Source organism: Procambarus clarkii, unplaced genomic scaffold, assembly GCF_040958095.1.
Source record: "Procambarus clarkii isolate CNS0578487 unplaced genomic scaffold, FALCON_Pclarkii_2.0 HiC_scaffold_104, whole genome shotgun sequence".
NCBI lineage: Eukaryota > Metazoa > Arthropoda > Malacostraca > Decapoda > Cambaridae > Procambarus > Procambarus clarkii.
The window spans coordinates 1,217,672-1,238,448 of NW_027189137.1; the positions used below are offsets into that span (position 1 = coordinate 1,217,672).

The 20,777-nt window shown below is 41.1% G+C and overlaps 1 protein-coding gene across 1 annotated transcript; it reads right to left on the reverse strand.

Annotated features, from left to right (window-relative positions):
• Nucleotides 1-2,202: 2,202 nt before the first annotated feature.
• Nucleotides 2,203-5,291, reverse strand: LOC138360272 (uncharacterized). The gene is made up of 2 exons (XM_069320200.1): nt 4,984-5,291; nt 2,203-4,866 (listed from the first exon to the last, which is right to left on the reverse strand). Exons 1-2 carry the CDS (start codon nt 5,185-5,187, stop codon nt 3,808-3,810), a joined length of 1,263 nt encoding a protein of 420 aa, XP_069176301.1. The 5' UTR covers nt 5,188-5,291; the 3' UTR covers nt 2,203-3,807.
• Between the last annotated feature and the right edge of the window lie 15,486 nt (nt 5,292-20,777).

Sequence of the window (20,777 nt, forward strand, 5' to 3'; positions counted from 1 at the left end):
ACAATGTGTTAGTACATACATAGACACACATCACAAACAATAAACCTGTTACCAAACATTCTGAGAGATAAACATGTACATTTCCTCCTTCACAAGTGGTATGGTATCAGACGTACACAAATACTTTTATGACCTAGTTATACGGATAATTCAACAAAATATTACAGTCTTGGTGCAAAATTCTTATATCTCTCAAGAATATCATCAACCTTTCCTTTGTGACACATCCAGGCTATTTGCTCAGGAACAGTCCTTATCTCAGTGTTTCTATATACATTAATCAACGGACAATCAAGAACATAATGGGCAAGGGTGTGAGACCTTAACATACCACATAGTTTACACTTCGTGTCATTATCATGAACGCCTATCCCATATTCCCAGTAATATTTGTACCCAAGCCTGAGCCGCATGTACACAGAGTCACTCCAAGCATTTCTCCTTTTACCATAAGTGAAAAGGGTGTTTTGACTCACATACATGTAGTGTTGCATGGTTAGACTTCTCTCATACATTATCCCTCTCCTCTCCACTCCTGCCTGTGCCTGAATATTTCTGATTTTACTTCTTATTTGTCTCATTGTGAATTCACATTCAATGTCAATTTGTGGTTTTGATGTGGCACGTTTGGCCAAGTCATCCGCCACCTCGTTGAGCACTATTCCAACATGAGATGGAATCCACATGAATTTCACACTATGACCTTTCAGCTGTATCTCAGCTATTCTTCTCTTACAATCCTCAACTATAGACATGAAGACTGGGTTTCGACTGTTTAAGGACTCCAGTGCTCCTCGGCTATCGACAAATACAAAAACATTTTTGTCGTCATGACGTACTTCCTCCAAACACGCCAGAATGGCCTGCAGTTCAGCTTGTGTGGATGATATATAATTACTAAGCCGGAGTTCAATTTTCCTGTCCACAGTCCCAAACTCCGTATATTCCCTTATTAGGACACCACACCCTGCCCTGCCATCCTCCACCACCGACCCGTCGCAATATACATGTAAACTGTTGCCTCTTGGTAACCGGGATATCATGCTTCCATACATACACCGTAATTGTCCCGGTTCATGATGAATCTTTTTCACATTGAGGGGTACAATTTCGACGTCTATTTTCTGTACTTTCCAGGGAGCAGACATATTACCCTGTCGAGAGGGTTTACAGCAGTCAAGTACATCGTATTCCCTGAGGTCATGAGCTAATCCCCTCGTGTAGCGTGTCTCCCTCAGTTTCCTGGAAGTGTGTACGTCACTCAAGCAGGTCTGAACACTCTCAAACAGCTTATCCCCTCCTTTTCTCCGCATGAAACGAATAGCTACTCTAGTGTTAATGTCACGGACTCTATCACACACACTCTGTAAGTTTAATTCCATTCTCATTATTTCAATCATTGCATTTCTTTGACATCCAAGAATAATCCTCATAGCCTCGTTCTGTATCAGCTCTATTTTTTGAATTCTGCCTTGGCCTGTGTAAGACAAAACGGGTGCTGCGTAGTCTATCAGGGACCGAACAGTGCTTATGTATAACATCCGTAAGATAGGTACCCCAACACCTTTACCAGAAAAAGCTAGTGCTTTTAGAGGATGCAGACGGGCTTTACATAAGGTGCTGATATGATTTATTTCAGCATTCTTACTCTCACATGTGTATCCAACATACATGCCCAGATACTTGTACTTCTGAACACGGCTCAGTTCCACACCATTTAGAGTAAGTGTTATATTTCTTCGTTTCCTATACTCATATTTGGTTTTATCTGCATTTATAACTAAGCCTAACTTGTGACAGGTTGTACCAAGTAGGTTAAGAGCAGTTTGAATTTTGTTCCCGGAAGTGCCTTGTATAAGAATGTCATCAGCATATATGATCGTCGTGACCCCTGGAGGATACATTTCTGATGCTAATCTGTTCATTAATACATTGAATAAGGTGGGACTTAATACTCCCCCTTGTGGGGTACCTAACTGAAACCTCCGTTCCTCAGACATGCATCCCTGATAATACACCTGACCTTTTCTGCCTTGTAGATAATCCCTTATCCAGTGTAACAATCTCCCTGTTATTCCCAGATTGGCTAATTCGTATAAGATTACTTCCCCATTGGCTTTATCAAATGCTCCTTGTAGATCAACAAAAACTCTACAATTGTCATCCATATTAGACAAACACTTTAAGAGACAATCCGCAGTACTTTTGCCTTTGATAAAACCAAAGAGATTACTGGACATGTTATCACCTACAAGGTAGAGTAGCCTATTTAACAAAATCCTTTCCATCATTTTACAAAAGCAGGATATTAAGGAGACAGGTCTGTAGCCACCGTTTGACTTAGGGATAGGAATGATGACTGCCTCTTTCCATTTTCTTGGTAACTTTCCCTCTCTATAACTCATATTAAACAAATCAAGTAAGGGACTAGGTTTCATACCGGCTAAATAATTAAGAATGTCATACGTTACTCCATCTTTCCCAGGAGCAGTAGAGCTGCCACTTTTTATAGCATCCAGTAGCTCATCGTGAGTTATCTCAGTGCACGCTATAGATCTTGTATTTAAGGCACATAAAGTTACTCCATTTCTAATATTTTCCCATGACTCAATGGTGATTCTCGTGTCTGCAGGTAAGGACTCCATACCAGCAGCACTAGCCCATTTATCTACTAACTCATTAGCAACCTTCCCTGGATCTGAGTGAGCAATGAATTTGGTCTTACAACCCCTGACTTTATTTACTGCTCTCCATATGTCTTTAAGGTTCTTAGTATTACCAATGGACTGAGCAAAGTCTTGCCAGTATCTGTCCCGCGCCTCCTTCCTCACCTGACTGCATTCCCTAGCCACTTCCAACATTGTATTTTTCTCTTCATCCCTCATTCCATTTTTTATCCATTCTTTATGTGCACTCCGTAGCATTCTCTCCCACCCCTTGACTTGCTGATCATTGGAATATTTAAATTTCTTAGGTCCATGCGTCTTGCTTCCCCTGCCCTCGTTATTTTCCCTCTGTACTAATTTCTCTATGTTCTCGACCATATCCTCGTAAAAACTATCAACGCAGAGCGGCGTGTATTGTTGATACCAATCTCCCATATTTTGAATAAAATAATTTTTCATATCTTTATTAATATTTAGCCTTTTCCTTTGAAAGTGGACTTGTTTTTTCCCCAGTGGTAATTCAACGTTCAAGGCAATGTGGTCACTAAGTAGTTCCCGAACAACCCGAGCTTCCCCCATAATCCCCTGAGAGTTTAAAATGCAGGCATAGTCAAGCCGTCCTCCCCTGATGTGAGTTGGTTCATTGTTTCCCAATAGACAGGTATCTGGATGATCTTGTAGAAACTGTAACCACTTGACCCCATTAGTACTAATGCTACCCACTGTCCCAAGGCTTGTGTGCCGAGCATTAAGGTCCCCAATGACCAGTGAAGGATCAGTATAAATGCAGTCAGGTAGATAGTTGGCGTCGAAGCAGTTCCTGGATACATACAAATTAACTACAATAAATTCCCCTTCCCTTAATGATAATTTAACACAGACACTCTCTATACCTTGCGTTTTTGATGGCGGTTCTACTAACTCTGCTGGTATGGAGTTCTTTACATAAATTGACGTGCCTCTGATGTTATTTGCGGCGAAGAGGTGAAACCCTTTATAACCATTTAATTTCAATAAGCCTTCATTCCTATCCCCTGTCTCCTGGAGAGCTACAACATCAATATCATTTCCCATCACATAACAATGAACATCTGTAACCCTGTTTCTTAAACCATTAACATTCCATGACAAAACTTTCAGTCTAGGGTGATCCATTATTAATCAATTCACTGCCTAAGTCATTCCCTATAAATTCACTAAATGATAGCCATACCTGGCATAACATCTCCCACCTCCTCCCAAGTTCACCAGTAAAAGCGACATTGCGATTCTCAAGAGATTTTTTCAGCCCTGAGATGTCCATTATTGGCCCAAATGATTCCTTCATTTTATGTGTAATTATAGGGTTCTTCCTTTCACTACGACTACCATCATTCACACACACTTCACTTTCTTTCATTTCAGCACTCAATATTTCATTATTGCCCTCAACCACTATATCCTGATTTTCTTTCACAGTTTTGTGAATTTCCTTGACCTCCTGAACGTTTAATTTCGCCTCGATGGACTCGATTCTCTGCCCAAGATTTTGGAGGAACTCACCAACTTTTCTTAGTTCAGCCCACACCTCCTTGGCCATATTATTATGACCCTCTTTCTGAGCCACAGTAGCCACTTCACTCACCGTTACACTGTCACTGCCGGAGTCCTGAGTGGTGGCGTGGCTGCTTGTTGCTTGAGCCTGACGAAGTAAAGGAGACTCCTTTACCCACGCATTCGTCCGGTTCACTGGTGCTGTTTGGGGCAGACTGTTTTGCTGTGCTCCCGGTGTCTGGGTAAGAGCTCTTGCCTGCTCTGTAACATTCACCGGCCGGATAACACCCATACTCGGCCTCTTGCTACACACAGCCGAGCTGGCATTGTGAACGCCTCCACAGTTGCAGCATCTGGGAACTATTTTCTCACCCAGATTAAGTCTGTTTCTACACACATTAGAGAGGTGAGACTTTCCGCAGAAACGACATCGTGGATCATTTTGACAGCTCCAGGATTTATGCCCCCATCTGCAGCATTTCAGGCATATTATGGGCTCTTCCACATACTTTGCTACATGCCTGTAGCCAGCCCCGGTGATGAACACTTTCTCGGGAACTTCACCTCTCACTAAAGCCACCACCTGACTCCTAGCTTCACCTTTAATAAGGTGACGCTTGGCCCACACAAATCGTTGGTCGTCGAGGATGAATTCGGGGTCCAGAATCTGAGGGTATTTATAGATAATTACCTTCGTCAGCTTCTCGTTCCCCTCCGGTATTTCCATAACAATTCCATCATATCCTTGCTGGGTAAGATACTCCACTGCCTCCATAGAACCTACCGTTAAGTAAGGTCTGTTTACACCTTCCTTCAGCAGGGGCTCGAACTTGCGGTGTTCTCTTCCAAGTGTGACTGTCCACAGCAGCTTCTGATGATAGGCCAGCGTGCATGAGGCAGGGAAGAGAAGCCTCCATCTCCGCTGACCCTCACCTTCCTGACATCGTTCCGTCCGTTTGTCGACATCAGTCTCGGCGTCGTTCTTCATTCTCTTGTCGTTTCCGTTAAGTGTACCATTACTGTCAACACTACGCCTTGCATCCTGTCTTAACCGTTTCTTCTGTTGCCTTGTTAGAACGTCTTGATACTCACCCTCCTCGACTGACTGGCTGTTTTCTGAGTCCATGTTAATATTGCCGTGGGAAGTAGCCAGTTCTTCTGGTGACTGAGTCTCCATCGGTGGTGGGGAGGCCTGTGGTTGTGCTGGCCTCCACCCCTCACACACACACACACACACACACTAAATATATGAATCAGCAAAATTATAAATTAAATATGCAATCTGGTATGCACATGACTTGAAACTGGAGTTATGTAAATTAATTGGATCAGGTAAAGCATAGTAAATTTTATCATAAAACTGAGAAATATCACACACACACAAAATATAAAATATATAAATCAGCAAAATTGTAAATTAAAATCTGGTATGCACATGACTTGAAACTGGAGTTATGTAAATTAATTGGATCAGGTAAAGCATAGTAAATTTTATCATAAAACTGCGAAATATCACACACCCACAAAATATATAAATCAGCAAAATTGTAAATTAAATATGCAATCTGGTATGCACATGACTTGAAACTGGAGTTATGTAAATTAATTGGATCAGGTAAAGCATAGTAAATTTTATCATAAAATTGAGAAATGTAAATTTCATGAAAATAATTAAACAAGTATACAACACACAAGTATACAACACCCCTCACACACACAAAATATATGAATCAGCAAAATTATAAATTAAATATGCAATCTGGTATGCACATGACTTGAAACTGGAGTTATGTAAATTAATTGGATCAGGTAAAGCATAGTAAATTTTATCATAAAACTGAGAAATATCACACACCCACAAAATATATAAATCAGCAAAATTGTAAATTAAATATGCAATCTGGTATGCACATGACTTGAAACTGGAGTTATGTAAATTAATTGGATCAGGTAAAGCATAGTAAATTTTATCATAAAATTGAGAAATGTAAATTTCATGAAAATAATTAAACAAGTATACAACACACAAGTATACAACACCCCTCACACACACAAAATATATGAATCAGCAAAATTATAAATTAAATATGCAATCTGGTATGCACATGACTTGAAACTGGAGTTATGTAAATTAATTGGATCAGGTAAAGCATAGTAAATTTTATCATAAAACTGAGAAATATCACACACCCACAAAATATATAAATCAGCAAAATTGTAAATTAAATATGCAATCTGGTATGCACATGACTTGAAACTGGAGTTATGTAAATTAATTGGATCAGGTAAAGCATAGTAATTTTTTTTCCTGAAACTGAGAGATGTAAATTTCATGAAAATAATTACACAAGTATACAACACTCAACATGTAGTACAATATGATACTTAATAATGGATAATATGTAGAAAATTTACACAAAAGAATTAACATGTAATGCAGAACATGTAGCAATAAGGCATCAAGAATTTAAAACAAATTAACTTTCTGTAAATGTGTAAATAATAATAATAATAATAATAATCACTGTGGAAAGAATACAAGAATATTCTGCAATGTTATAGCAACTGCTGTAATTAGCTTATAATAAAGTTATAGAGTACAGTACTATAAACACATACTGTAACATTTAATATAAAATGCTAAAGGAAACTTCAGATTAAGGTCTGGGGAAAACATAAAATTTGTCTATAATGCACTTCAACTGCTGAAAAAAAAACAATATTATTTATACTTAATACACTGCACCAGAATGTACTTGGAATCACTTAACATAACATTACTAATGAACAATGGAACTTGTAGCTCCAAACACCACAAAAAAGGAATTGAGTGAGGAATGGGCAGCTAATTCCTCTTATCAAGTCACTGGACGAAAGAATATTTGATATACAGGGTTATTTCCTTATTAAATCGCAATTATTGTATAGCACAGTGTGTACCAGCTATAGTTTACTTAGCTTCGGGCTGTGGTATCTTCAGAACAACTTTGGCTATCGTGGAATACAATCCACGAGGAGTCGTGTGGGGAGACGTGAGTGGCGGCGTTGTTTACATCCGGAGGCGATCCTGGCGTCGGTTTCCTGAACCTGGGCTGACGTCATGGACTGGCGTGACGTCATGGGCTGCCGTGACGTCATGGGAGGACGAGGGCGACGATTACAGAAACGAAGAGTACAGATGAATGTTGCATTGTAGAAAATACTCCATCCAGTGAGCAGTACACTTCACTTCAAAAGGCGCTGGAGTTGACACTCGGCGGTGTTAACAGTAGCTAGGGAGCACCAACTAAAATCTGGGCGGGTAGGCTGCAGCGTCACTGGACGTTTGAAGTTCAAAATGGCTGGGTGAAAGCTGGCCTTTCCTCCTCCCTGGATGAAGTAATGTTCTTGTTGGCAATAACTGGCTTACTTGGAGACGTTGACCTAGTGCAATAGTTGTCTGGTAGGACCCTGGACTAGTAAAATTATCGATGAAAGCAAGTGCTGCTGTGGTAGGTGGGTTGTGCTTGCTATGGCGTCGTGAGAGGCACACGAGGGGAGGGTTTGCTTGAGAAATATCCCTCCCTGCTCACCAGTATTGTGTGTTCCACTTTCCTTTTTGTTTGTATTGTTACTTCCTTATGTGTAGGTCTTGCTTAGGGTCTTGGAGTAACACTTCTTGATAGTATTACTTGAGGTAGGATAAATATCAGCACACAAGGTCCTGTACGTCCTGCCTCTAGCGTTGTCTGAGAGGAACTGCAGGCCAGTATTGTTTATCCTTATAGACAACTGTGTCCAGATATTGCTGGTAAGTCCACATATCATCAGGGCTTGGTTGCTCAGGGACAATACCTAAAGTGTCTAAATCCCATAGACGATGTACAGGTGGATCAGACTCATTATCTTCAGATATTTCTCTGAAATGTAGGGGTGACTGTTCCAAGCCTAGTCACGCCACTATTGTATTGTTAGATTGTTGGTTGGTTGACGCTGGATTTTGTTGGAAAAGCACCGGTCCAGTAAGCCGGACCTGTGCCGGACTCCAGCAGATGACAACAAATTCATTCCATGTTGTCTGGTGCATCCCGTTATAAATTTATAATAATGGTCAGCGCCTATAAGTATGCCAACATCAGTGAAGCAGTCAGAATTTATTATGTAGTCTGCTAGCCTCATGCGGTTTCGTTTAAGATATTTCGCAGTGCGAGCTAATCCTGTTACCTGCAGGTCTGAAGGAAGTTTATCTACTACTACCGCTTGTATTGGACTAGTGGAAGATCCAAGTCTCACCAATACCTTTACTACTTGGTATTCACGAGGTCCACTATTAGTCAAGAAACCAGAAATATTGTCTCACACTTTTGGCAGGTTTTAATTTTAACTGCTTGACTAATTGTTGTGTGATGAAGGTTTTCTGTGATCCTTGATCAAAGAGACCTCTAGTGTTAACTCTAGATTTCCTGTCAATTAGTTTGAGTTGAGCTGTAGGGAGAGTGGTATTATTGCCTGACTCAGAAGCAAGTACATTTATTTCTTGATGTACCTTGCAATATTGTACTGTGGTTGAAATCATAGAATTCTCCCCAGTTGTCATGGATTGGGTAGAAGGTTTTCTACATAATGCATAATGATGTATACCTTTGTTGCATCTACTGCATAACCGTAGCTGCACTACACATTTACTGGGATCATGAGAGCCCATGCACTTGGTACACCTGTGTAATTCTTGTAACCGTTTAATCCTGGTATTAAAGTTAGGATAAACAGTGCATTTGTAGGTGACGTGTTCTTGAGCACAGAACAGACACTTTCTCTCTCTGGCTGAGTTTGTCCCTTTAGTAGACAAATCATTTGTTACATCAGAGGGAGACACAGAATAAATACCTACACTACCACTCCTTTTTCCAGTGGATGGAGAAGTCTTTGGTTTGAATTTATTAGACCTTTTCAAAGCTGATTTGGGTTTGACTGAGGTGTTAATATTAGATGGTTTAGACTCAGGTTTAATCTTATCATGAGTCTTCAACCTGTTAACCGTTATTCTCAGTCCCTCGAATATTTGCTCGAGAGTGAGAAACTCGGTTTTATAGTGTGAGCAGAATTCTGCTAAGATATTTCGAGGTAATTTCCTCTGCAAAAGTAACTTGATTGACCATTCTGAGGCTGGTACATCAACTTTAGTACCTAAGGCCTTCACTAGAGACTCTACTTCTAGCCTGAAGCTTTGAAGTGAGTCTGGTCTGTTACTTGGTGCATTCAGATCTAGCAACTGGTAATAAAGGTTAGCTATACTCAACTCCTTGTTGCAATAGTTCAACTTTAGCAGTTTTATAGCTTCCTCATAAATACTCTCAGTGAGAGCTAGGTTATTTATGACCTTTTTAGCTTCCCCTTTGAGAAGACTAATCAGGTATGAGAATTTAGAAATCTTGTCAAGAGAAGATTTCTTATGTATATGAACTTCAAATGAAGTCCAAAAGGTGTCCCAATTTGCAGGCGATGAGTCACAATAACGTGGCTGAAGTATGATGACCAGACCACACACTAGAAATTGAAGAGACGACGACGTTTCGGTCCGTCCTGGACCATTCTCAAGTCGATTGTCCCAATTTTCTTCATCCAGCCCTGCAAATGTAGGTAAGTCTAAAGTAGGTAGACGAACCTCAGGCAATTGATAACTGGATTGAGACATAGTATTATTTGCATTAGATTTAGATTGTGTTACTATATTGGATAGTATGTCAAGTTTATCTTGAGTCTCATCTTCATACTGGGAAATATCTGCTATAATTCGATCCATTTCATCAGGATCAGTTTCAATGGTGTTCAGTAGGTCGAGATAAGACTGGCTTGTATATCTGACTTGATCAAATTTTAGATCAGCTACTCTCACTGATGTTTCTAGTCGAAAGTAATCAATGGGAGTTGCTTTAGACAAGGTATCAGACTTGTTAATTAGTCTAGTTAAATGACCTTTGAGACCAATATAGGTTCTCCTTAATTGTTCAGGAGTAGCCATGGTGGCTTTAAGTCCAAATTTCATGGGACTTGAATAAGTATTACTAATGAAGCTTGGGTACTTGCTCATTAGTTGACAAGTAATATTGAATATAGCCTAAATTAATCTGGCTAAATTACACTCTACCTCACTCGAGGTTGAATATACGTACCTAACAATAAGTAGCTAATGATTTTGAGCAGTGCTTGAACTTCACCATTAACTGTCGTCCGGCTAGCTCATCTTTATCACCATTAGATGTAATGGTGGTCATTCAGCAGCACTCAAAATGTATACACACAAATAATGAGTACACGAATAATTAATATGGATATACTCTAATCAGAGTTACCCTAAGGTTAAATCCCACCCTTGATAGGGTCAGCACAAGAATGAATTATGTATGTACTACTAACTAGCTCAAGCTTAGTTGTAAGAATTTCTACTTAAGAAACTACAAATTTATTTAGTCTGCGTTTGTGCCAAATTCAGCACAATCACAGCCTAAATTCCTACTTAATAAAGGTTGGTAAAGATTAAATTGTGGTGCAGTAATGTGAATATATCGTTGTGCTGTATTTTTGGGTTTTTTAGATTTTATAGTTTATATAAGTGTGCACTTGCACACACAGGTGAAAATACAATTATGTACAATTAATTTTGGCTTGCTAGCCACAGCCTTTTGTGGTGATTGATTGTGTTGATCAATTTGTCAACTACATGTGACCTAGACTCACCTAACAGGTGTACACCATCTCTTGCCAGGTTTTGCCTGTATGGTCTGGCTGAAAATTGAATATAAGTGGCATCCAATCGTACTCGCTTCCTCAGCCTAAAGTTTATATATTTGGCAGCTCTTTGGTAATATTCTGGACTTACTCCCCAACGATTATTATTGCTCAGTTGGCGAGGTTCCACCAATGTGAACACTACTGAACTGCTAACAAGTTTAAATGAGGAGATTATTGTTTTAAGGTGATTAATTATCTCAGCTGGGTGTCGAGTAGGATGGATGTCATTACCACCTAAATAAATAATAGTTAGATGGAGAGGCCACTCTAACGCAGGTGTTAATGTGGAATTATTATAGAAGTTATGAGCTGTTGCTCCTGGTGACCTGAAGATTCTTACCTCAGTGTGAGGTATAGGTCTGAGTGTTGTGGGTAATTGACTGTGTCCCACGAGTACTACCTTATACATGAGGTATAAGCAGCAAATAAATTGGTGTGAATTAGGCTAACCTATGTGGTACACTGCCGGTAGCCACAATTAATAAATGTGGTTAGTTTAAACTACTTCACACGGTGATTAGTTATTACTAATTAGTATACATCCGGTTCGATAAGGATCATAATGTGGGATATCTGGGGCTTGACTCAATTATTCAATTATTTACATATTTGATTTAATAAACGAAGGACCACCCACTTTTGAGAAAAGAGGGAAAACTAACAAAAGTGATCATTAGAATAACACTAGAGAACCAGTGTCTATGGATAATTGTTAAAAGGATAATCACTTGAAATAATGATTGGACTGTATGATTAATTAATTAAAGTCAGAGCCTCAAACACCTACATTGGGGGGGTATTGCTAGAACTTCATATACGTCTAGGAACTAGTGTGGTTCGCCACCAGTTCATTGCTGAGTAAATGATATTATAAATCTAAACTACTATAGATTCAAATATGTGAACTCAAATTGTGAATATTAATGATTATTAAATTACTGAGCAACAGTCAAAGTAAACACATTAATTACCAATCATCATTTCTGGTAATAATCTATTCAATATAATGATCCTATAAAATTATATAAAAATCAAATCAGGTGAATTAAATTTGTACGAAAAAAGGTCTTAGCTTTAAGACGATTTCTATAACATCGTTTCGTCATTCGTCCTCACGTTCACAGGATCTCCACATGGAAGGAACTAGAGGTGAATAACGCGAATGAGGAGTAACGACTCGATGACTCCTCACATACACGCTGAAAATTAAAGAAGATTCAGTAGCATTTAAATAGGCTACGTTTAAGCTCAATATTCAGGAAACGGAAGAAATGCTGATTTGGTGCTAACGTTGGATATTGGGTCTTCTCACTATAACGACAAACTACTCACAAATATACAATCTTAGATGATGCATCAAGAAAGAAACCTATACTTAACATGAGCGTATTGAATACTGAAGTCTGCCTACCGGCAGACTTCAGTCTGCCAGTAGGCAGTCAATATTCAATCAATAGTCAATATAGGTAGGCAGTCAATATAGATAATCAATATTATCGCGTCTGCCGGTCCCAGACGTTCACTGCTGTGTACGTGAATTTGTGGGTTTTGGCTTTAATTGTAGACGCCTTATTGTCTGGCTGGGCACTATAGATCTTGTGGAAGAATAATTATAAACTATTAGTTGGGTTTCAGCGTAATTCTTGCCAATAGCTCCCAATCACCACGTGTCTCGCCACTCTTCACGCCAGGACCCTCCTCTCGCACCAGCTGTCCTTTCCACAAGCTCTCCTACAATGGCGTCACCGCCTCCCTCAACCCGGCTCTCGCATTCACCACAGAAATTATTAGTCCACGAATAATTCTTTTCCGCGCGATTATGGATGAAATACGTTAATGAGGACTGGGTTGCAATTATAGGGATTTAAATATTATCATATTCTCGTTTTATGGTGTTAAATGAGAAATGGAGAAGATTTTATCTCTCTCCATGACATTCGTGCGTGACAGAAGGAAATGTTACTACAGAACAATTTAGTTAATAATTCTCGATTTGAGGTTATTGGGAGTTATATTATCCGTAAGTAATTATTACATGGAATACTGATGATTTTAGAGAACCACATTCAATTCTCTAAACCATTGGTAATAAATGTGTCTATCTAGACATTATCTGACGCAACGTTGCTGCTCTATTTCGTGAGAATTCTAGCATTATTACGCAGATGGTTAGTTTATGTTGACACTACCATTAGTAAATTTAGTAATTACTGTAGTTAGTATATAATAATAATGATTTATTATAATACAATAGTAGTTTATTAGTGTTGGAAATTTCCAACAGCATCCCTCCACACGCTCCACACTGCACACGCTACTGTGGAGGGAAGCACCACAACCCAGCTCTCATTTGCTGAAATGCTTAAAAAGAGCCCTGAAGCTAGGTCTGCAGTTAAGGAAGTTGGCATGGAAGTGGCTTCCTCTCAGGAAGCAGCTAGATGTACTAGCCGGCTGATAGAGAGAAAAAGAGCAGTAGTAGTAGCAGGCATTAAAGAGCAAACAGGGACAAGCCCAAAGGAGTGGAGAGACAAGGACAAAAACGCAGTTACCGAGATCCTTAAAGAGGTAAGGATGGAGGGGAACTGAACAAAATGTTGAAAAGGTTTTCAGGCTTGGAAAGTACAACAAGGACAGAGACCGAATGATAACGGTGGCATTCATGAGCGAAATCACGAAGGAGGAACTGTTAGCAAGGAAGATCGGTCTAGCAAATGTTCCAAAGTTCAAAAAAGTATTCCTGCAGAGGGATATGACAAGGGAAGAAAGAATACAGGCAGCAGACACGAGGAAGGAGCGCAGGGAGAGATAAAAGACTCACAACCCCGAACCCTACAATCCCAAAGGAAAGTGGGGAACCCTCCTCAAACAGTGCAACAGCCACAGGGAGTGGGGCACCACCCCCACATTCTACCCAACAGACATTCAACCTGCCCCATCCCCTGTCAGCCCCCCACTGAGTACCCACCTAGGTCACCCTCCTCCCACCCACCCCCCCTCCTCCCAATCACCCCCCTCCTCCCACTCACCCCTCTCCCCAGGACCTCCTTTCTCCCCCATCCCCCAAGCCCTCCCTTCTCCCACATCCTTCCCGTCTCTCCCACCCCCAAGCCCTCCATTCTCCCCCACCCCACCTAAGTCTTCCCTCTCCACCACTCCCCTAAACCCGCCCCTCTTCCTCACCCACCTCAGGCCCTCCTTTTTCCCCCACGCCCCCCAAGCCCTCCCCCCCCATCTCCCCTATCCCCCAAAGCCTCTCCTCCCTCAACCCTCCCTCTCCCACCCCCCCCAACCCTCCCCCCTCTCACTCCCCCAACCCTCCCCCTCTCACTCTCCCCCCCTACCCTCCCCCTCTCACCCCCCATATCCTCCCCTTCTCCCCCCCCCAAGCCCTCCCTCCTCCACCAGTCTCCCCGTGCTAGATCCCCCCAGCTCCCACTCACCCCAGATCCCAAAGGTCCCCCCAGAGGAGAAGCAGATGAGAGTCAGTTTCAAGGTGATGTAATCGAACCTAGATGGGATCACAAGCAAGGTAAGTGAACTAAGGGAAAGAGCACAAGAAGTGAACCCAGATGTAATCGGACTCACTGAAACCAAACTCTCTGGAATCATAACAAATGCCGTGTTTCCCCAGGAGTACACAGTAATAAGGAAAGAGAGGGAAGGTAGGGGAGGAGGCGGAGTGGCCCTGCTCATAAGAAAGGAATGAAATTTTAAGGAGATGGCTATCCCGAGCTGTGAGGGGTTCAGAGACTGCATAGCAGGCACCATCACAATGGAAGGACCAAGAATAGTAGTAGCAGTATTATAAACCCTCCACCAAATGACAGAAGACCCAGTCAAGAGTACGAAAACAACAACATGGCAGTTAACACTATATTTGAGAGGGCTGTGTTATGATCTCAGCCTACAGGAGAAACGAGTCTCCCACTTGAGAGTTATTCAGCAAGCCTGACCTAACCAGAAGGTCTAGGATATATAGAGGCGATAACTCAGATGTAAAATAGCTGGTTGGATATGATGAACAATTTAAGATTATGGGCAGTAAATAAGGAAATAGATAAATGACTGGCTAGGAGATGTGGATATTTTGCTGGAGGCGTGAGGCTCGTTTCTGGAGGGCTTTGACCTCACTTGAGGCCAGACATCGCAGGGGGAAAGTCGCGCTCCGTTGAGCTCCCGTCAGAAAGGAACCCCTAGTGATATATCTCCAAGAGAAGAGAAGTATGCAGACGTGCCAGCTGTAGAATCGAGCTGGGAACGTTGTGGTCTCAAGCCCTGGTCGACGAGGAGAGTATTAAACCGCCCAGAGACATTTTCGTGGGCTGTGTGGAGTGCCGTGACCGGACGCCGTCAGAGGGATAGCGCCCTCGACTAGACAATCTGTGGTAAGCACGATATATGTCAGTTCATAGTGATTGCTTGTAGTTGGTCGTGTGCCCAGCGACAGTAGCAATGTTTATTGATAAGTTAGACATGTTTTGATGAGGCATAAAGCCTGAAATAAGAGAGTGGAGAGGGAGGAACAAGGAGCGACATCCGTCTCCTCTGAGCGCTGGCAGGCAACTGAGGGAGCCCGGCTCCTGACGGCGGAGGACCCTCCCAGTGTGACTCACCCCCGCCAGGCGAAGTGGAGCATGGACCCGCCCAACGGGAGAGTCCACTCTCACAGTATGTAGAGGACAGACAGAGGTTAGAGGCAAACATATTGTGTGATTATTTTTGTTTATGTGTTAAAGGGGAAACATTTTTATTGGAGTGTCGATGGGTTGCAGGTTTGTCTTTGAGGAAGAAGTTGCTGAGAACTTCGAAACCAGCACAGATGAAGTAGTTGATGAGACTCCAAGGTAGTGGAGGCGAGAACCTCGAGCTGTGAGGAGCAGTGAAGAGGAGTGTCACGTGCTTCTGTAGAGGTGGTGAAGCACCATAGTTGCTCGAGGAAACTTCATGGTGTAGCAGCCAAGAGAGCTGTGGAGGACCCTAACAGAAGGGTGAAGCACCGTAGTTGCTCAAAGAAACTTCATGATAGCAGCCTGGAGGAGCTGCAGAGGATCCGGGTAGTGAAGCCCGGTAGAACCTGAAGATATCAGGGTAGTGAACTTCCAGAGGTGGAAGGGAAGTTCTGGTGGATTACTTGTAGGGAGTTGATAGTGTTTGGTTGTCATTAGCGTGCAAGACGCAGTGAGAGGTGGGTGATTGCTTGCATTCTTATGTCAAGGAGTGTTTTATACTGAAGTTTAGAGTTACAGTCGTAGGCTGGATTACCTACAGATGTATGTGTTCTAGGACTGATAGGGTGATCGATTATTCATTGCGGTGTATCAAGGAACATTTATGCTGATATATGTTATTGCATTCACATGCTGATTTTCATTGTACACATTTATATATATATATATATATATATATATATATATATATATATATATATATATATATATATATATATATATATATATATATATATATATATATATATATATATATATATATATATATATATATATATATATATATTAGTATATTTTGGTAGCAGTCTTTCCTGTAGACATATATTATTAAATATGACCGAAAAAGTAAGATTAATAATTCTAACACGAATTTTCTCAATCTTTTGTACATTTCTTTTCACTGTTGGAGGTAAATCAAAAATCAATTCTCCAAAATTCATTTTTATTTCTAGTCTGACGCGACACGAGCGAGTTTCGTAAAACTTATTACATTTTCAAAGACTTTAGTTCACAAATACACAACTGAATAGAACTTACGCATCTCCGATTTTATATCTACATTTGAGTGAGGTGGAAGGGGTGATGTGGCATTAACACAAGACAGAACAAGATGTGGTATTCATAGGGTATTAATTTCATCAACACAAGACAGAACAAGAGGTGGTATTAATAGGGTATTAATTTCATCAACACAAGACAGAACACGAAACAATGGATATTGAATAGAAGTGTTTGTAGAAAGCCTATTGGTCCATATTTCTTGATGCTTCTATATTGGAACGGAGTCTTGAGGTGGGTAGAATATAGTTGTGCAATAATTGGCTGTTGATTGCTGGTGTTGACTTCTTGATGTGTAGTGCCTCGCAAACAGTCAAGCCGCCTGCTATCGCTGTATCTATCGATGATTTCTGTGTTGTTTACTAGGATTTCTCTGGCGATGGTTTGGTTGTGGGAAGAGATTATATGTTCCTTAATGGAGCCCTGTTGCTTATGCATCGTTAAACGCCTAGAAAGAGATGTTGTTGTCTTGCCTATATACTGGGTTTTTTGGAGCTTACAGTCCCCAAGAGGGCATTTGAAGGCATAGACGACGTTAGTCTCTTTTAAAGCGTTCTGTTTTGTGTCTGGAGAGTTTCTCATGAGTAGGCTGGCCGTTTTTCTGGTTTTATAATAAATCGTCAGTTGTATCCTCTGATTTTTGTCTGTAGGGATAACGTTTCTATTAACAATATCTTTCAGGACCCTTTCCTCCGTTTTATGAGCTGTGGAAAAGAAGTTCCTGTAAAATAGTCTAATAGGGGGTATAGGTGTTGTGTTAGTTGTCTCTTCAGAGGTTGCATGGCTTTTCACTTTCCTTCTTATGATGTCTTCGACGAAACCATTGGAGAAGCCGTTATTGACTAGGACCTGCCTTACCCTACAGAGTTCTTCGTCGACTTGCTTCCATTCTGAGCTGTGGCTGAGAGCACGGTCGACATATGCGTTAACAACACTCCTCTTGTACCTGTCTGGGCAGTCGCTGTTGGCATTTAGGCACATTCCTATGTTCGTTTCCTTAGTGTAGACTGCAGTGTGGAAACCTCCGCCCTTTTCCATGACTGTTACATCTAGAAAGGGCAGCTTCCCATCCTTTTCCATCTCGTAAGTGAAACGCAGCACGGAACTCTGCTCAAATGCCTCCTTCAGCTCCTGCAGATGTCTGACATCAGGACAAGTAGAGTTGGAAATTCTGTTGGACGACATATTCGACCTCGAGACACAAAAGAAGGTCACTACCAAAGATACCTTACAAGCAGAACTTATTGCAGAAGGAGGAAAGAATCGAGGCAATTACAGAAGCACCATACTGTCCCCCGAGCTTAAAGCGGCAGCTAAAAGCCTTCGTGAGAACAAGGAGATAGTTGTCAGGAGAGGTGACAAGTCGCCAATATATGTCATTCTTAAAAAAGACGAATATCTGGCGAAAATGAACATCATACTCTCTGACCAAACTAAGTTCCAAAGGGTAACGAAGGACACTACAGCCGAATTAAAAGCAAAGGTCAACAAACTGATCGAAACTGTGAACGCCAAGAAATCCGGACTCCACCTGCCAAAGATCATTGGGGAATATAAACCTGGATATGCGTATGGAAATGTCAAGACACACAAGCCTGGAAACCCACTTCGGCCAATCATGAGCCAGATACCCACACCCACGTACAGACTGGCGAAGCGACTCAACGGCCTGCTGACTCCTTATGTTCCTTGCGCCTTCAGCCTGAAGTCTCCAAAGGAATTTGTGGACTTACTGCGGGGCACACGGGCCACAGGGATAAGAGCCTCGTTGGACGTAGAATCGCTGTTTACCAACGTACCTGTGGACGAGACAATCGGAATGATAGCCGACAGAGTGTATCGTGATCCAGCCTGTACTCCTCTTCACATACCAGAAAATATTCTGAGGAAACTACTCCAAGCTTGTACTAAAGAGGCACCCTTCTTGAGCCCGGATGGGCACATGTATAAGCAAGTAGATGGGGTCGCCATGGGTTCTCCCCTAGGTGTCCTGTTTGCAAACTTCTACATGGGTACCATCGAGCAAAAAGTCTTAGCCGACATGAACTTGAAACCGGCCATATACTGCAGGTATGTTGACGACATTTTTACACAGGTACCTGATGTCAGACATCTGCAGGAGCTGAAGGAGGCATTTGAGCAGAGTTCCGTGCTGCGTTTCACTTACGAGATGGAAAAGGATGGGAAGCTGCCCTTTCTAGATGTAACAGTCATGGAAAAGGGCGGAGGTTTCCACACTGCAGTCTACACTAAGGAAACGAACATAGGAATGTGCCTAAATGCCAACAGCGACTGCCCAGACAGGTACAAGAGGAGTGTTGTTAACGCATATGTCGACCGTGCTCTCAGCCACAGCTCAGAATGGAAGCAAGTCGACGAAGAACTCTGTAGGGTAAGGCAGGTCCTAGTCAATAACGGCTTCTCCAATGGTTTCGTCGAAGACATCATAAGAAGGAAAGTGAAAAGCCATGCAACCTCTGAAGAGACAACTAACACAACACCTATACCCCCTATTAGACTATTTTACAGGAACTTCTTTTCCACAGCTCATAAAACGGAGGAAAGGGTCCTGAAAGATATTGTTAATAGAAACGTTATCCCTACAGACAAAAATCAGAGGATCCAACTGACGATTTATTATAAAACCAGAAAAACGGCCAGCCTACTCATGAGAAACTCTCCAGACACAAAACAGAACGCTTTAAAAGAGACTAACGTCGTCTATGCCTTCAAATGCCCTCTTGGGGATTGTAAGCTCCAAAAAACCCAGTATATAGGCAAGACAACAACATCTCTTTCTAGGCGTTTAACGATGCATAAGCAACAGGGCTCCATTAAGGAACATATAATCTCTTCCCACAACCAAACCATCGCCAGAGAAATCCTAGTAAACAACACAGAAATCATCGATAGATACAGCGATAGCAGGCGGCTTGATGTTTGCGAGGCACTACACATCAAGAAGTCAACACCAGCAATCAACAGCCAATTATTGCACAACTATATTCTACCCACCTCAAGACTCCGCTCCAATATAGAAGCATCAAGAAATATGGACCAATAGGCTTTCTACAAACACTTCTATTCAATATCCATTGTTTCGTGTTCTATCTTGTGTTGATAAAATTAATACCCTATTAATACCACCTCTTGTTCTGTCTTGTGTTGATGAAATTAATACCCTATGAATACCACATCTTGTTCTGTCTTGTGTTAATGCCACATCACCCCTTCCACCTCACTCAAATGTAGATATAAAATCGGAGATGCGTAAGTTCTATTCAGTTGTGTATTTGTGAACTAAAGTCTTTGAAAATGTAATAAGTTTTACGAAACGCGCTCGTGTCGCGTCAGACTAGAAATAAAAATGAATTTTGGAGAATTGATTTTTGATTTACCTCCAACAGTGAAAAGAAATGTACGAAAGATTGAGAAAATTCGTGTTAGAATTAGTAATCTTACTTTTTCGGTCATATTTAATAATATATATATATATATATATATATATATATATATATATATATATATATATATATATATATATATATATATATATATATATATATATATATATATTATATATATATATATATATATTTCTCTTGTTGATAGTACAACAGTGTATGTAGACTTGATCTACTTGAGGAGGTTGATAGTACCAGGTGGTGAATCAGAAGATAGGAGATACCACTTGGTAAACTGATAATAGAGTTCTGATGGTGTTGGAGAGCAACCTGATTGTAATAGTATAGAGTATAGGATTCATTATTATTATATGTGTATATGTATTGTGTATGTGCTCTGTCCAGTAAATGTATTCAAATTTGCTGGTATTTGACCTTGTCCTAGTGAGGCTTCCCAGGAAATAGTAAATGAAAAGAGAGAAAGAGAGAGAGAGAACCAAGAACCACTGCTGTGGACAGGGTAGGACGAAATCTAGTAAGTTAAAGGGGATTAAGGAAATCATATCACATAAGGAGAGAGTGGGGAGTCACAGCGGCTCGAGTGGGTGTGTGCACGT